The sequence below is a fragment of the Corvus brachyrhynchos genome, unplaced genomic scaffold (assembly GCF_000691975.1).
Source record: "Corvus brachyrhynchos isolate BGI_N302 unplaced genomic scaffold, ASM69197v1 scaffold419, whole genome shotgun sequence".
In the NCBI taxonomy this organism is placed as follows: Eukaryota; Metazoa; Chordata; class Aves; order Passeriformes; family Corvidae; genus Corvus; species Corvus brachyrhynchos.
Window position 1 is genome coordinate 207,214 of NW_008239763.1, and position 1,120 is coordinate 208,333.

The 1,120-nt window shown below is 66.3% G+C and overlaps 1 protein-coding gene across 1 annotated transcript in view; it reads right to left on the bottom strand.

Moving 5' to 3' along the window:
* Positions 1 to 1,115, bottom strand: part of DCAF8 (DDB1 and CUL4 associated factor 8) — a gene marked incomplete at its 3' end in the record, with an annotated part of 27,376 nt that extends 26,261 nt beyond the window's left edge. Inside the window, exon 1 of the mRNA XM_017742794.1 lies at positions 1,087 to 1,115. Within this exon, the coding sequence (XP_017598283.1) occupies positions 1,087 to 1,115 (29 nt within the window). The remainder of the gene's footprint in view (positions 1 to 1,086) is intronic.
* Between the last annotated feature and the right edge of the window lie 5 nt (positions 1,116 to 1,120).

Below are 1,120 nucleotides of genomic sequence, written 5' to 3' on the forward strand. Positions count from 1 at the left end.
GAGGATGACCTACGCCCCTCCTCGGCTGACACCTCCTCGGGGCTTCTCGACAGTGTGCCTGGGGACACGGGGACAGCAGTGTCACCACAGTGCTCGACAGGCTGCCTGGGGACAGGGGGACAGCAGTGTCACCGGGGTCATCACACTGCTCAATGGGCTGCCTGGGGACAGGGGGACAGCAGTGTCACCACAGTGCTCAGCAGGCTGCCTGGGGACAGGGGGACAGGGGGACATCACAGTGTCACCAGGGTCACCACACTGCTCAGCAGGGCGCCTGGGGACACGGGGACATCACAGTGTCACCATGAGGACAGGGACAGTGCCACCAGGGTCACCTCACTGCCCAGCAGGCTGCCTGGGCACAGCGACACTGTCACACTGCCATGGGGACACAGACAGTGTCACCAGTGTCACCCCGCCTGGGGACAGGGACAGTGTCACAGTGTCACACCGCCTGGGGACAGCTCGACACTGCCACCACCATGGGGACAGCGTGGTGGCACCGTCACTGTCACCACCGCCATCACTTTGTCACCCTCACTGTCACCCTGCCACCATCACTGCTGCCATTGCTGCCACCCTGTCCCCATCACTGCCACATTCACCGTCCCCATGGCACCATCACTGCCACCCTCGCTGCCACCCTGTCCCTGTCCCAGTGTCCCCCCCAGTGCCACCGTGAGCCTCTCCCTGTTTGTCCCTTGTCCCTCTCCTTATCCCCCTGCCTGTCCCCTGTCCCCCTGGGGTCCCTCTGGGTGTCCCCCGTGTCCCTGGCTGTCCCCCTGTCCCCCTCCCTGTCCCTCTGTCCCTCAGAGTGTCCCCCTGTCCTCCTCCCTGTCCCTCTGGCTGTCCCCCATGTCCCTGGCTGTCCGCCTGTCCCCCTCCCTGTCCTCCTGTCCCTCAGAGTGTCCCCCTGTCCCCCTCCGTGTCCCCCCGTCCCTCTGGGTGTCCCTCTGTCCCTCAGAGTGTCCCCCTGTCCCTCTGGGTGCCCCCTGTCCCTCTGGCTGTCCCCTGTCCCCCTGGCTGTCCCTCTGGCTGTCCCCCCGTCTCCCTCGGTGTCCCCAGCTGTCCCCAGCTGTCCCCTCACCGTTGGCGATGTCCGTCCTGCCGTCCATGCCGC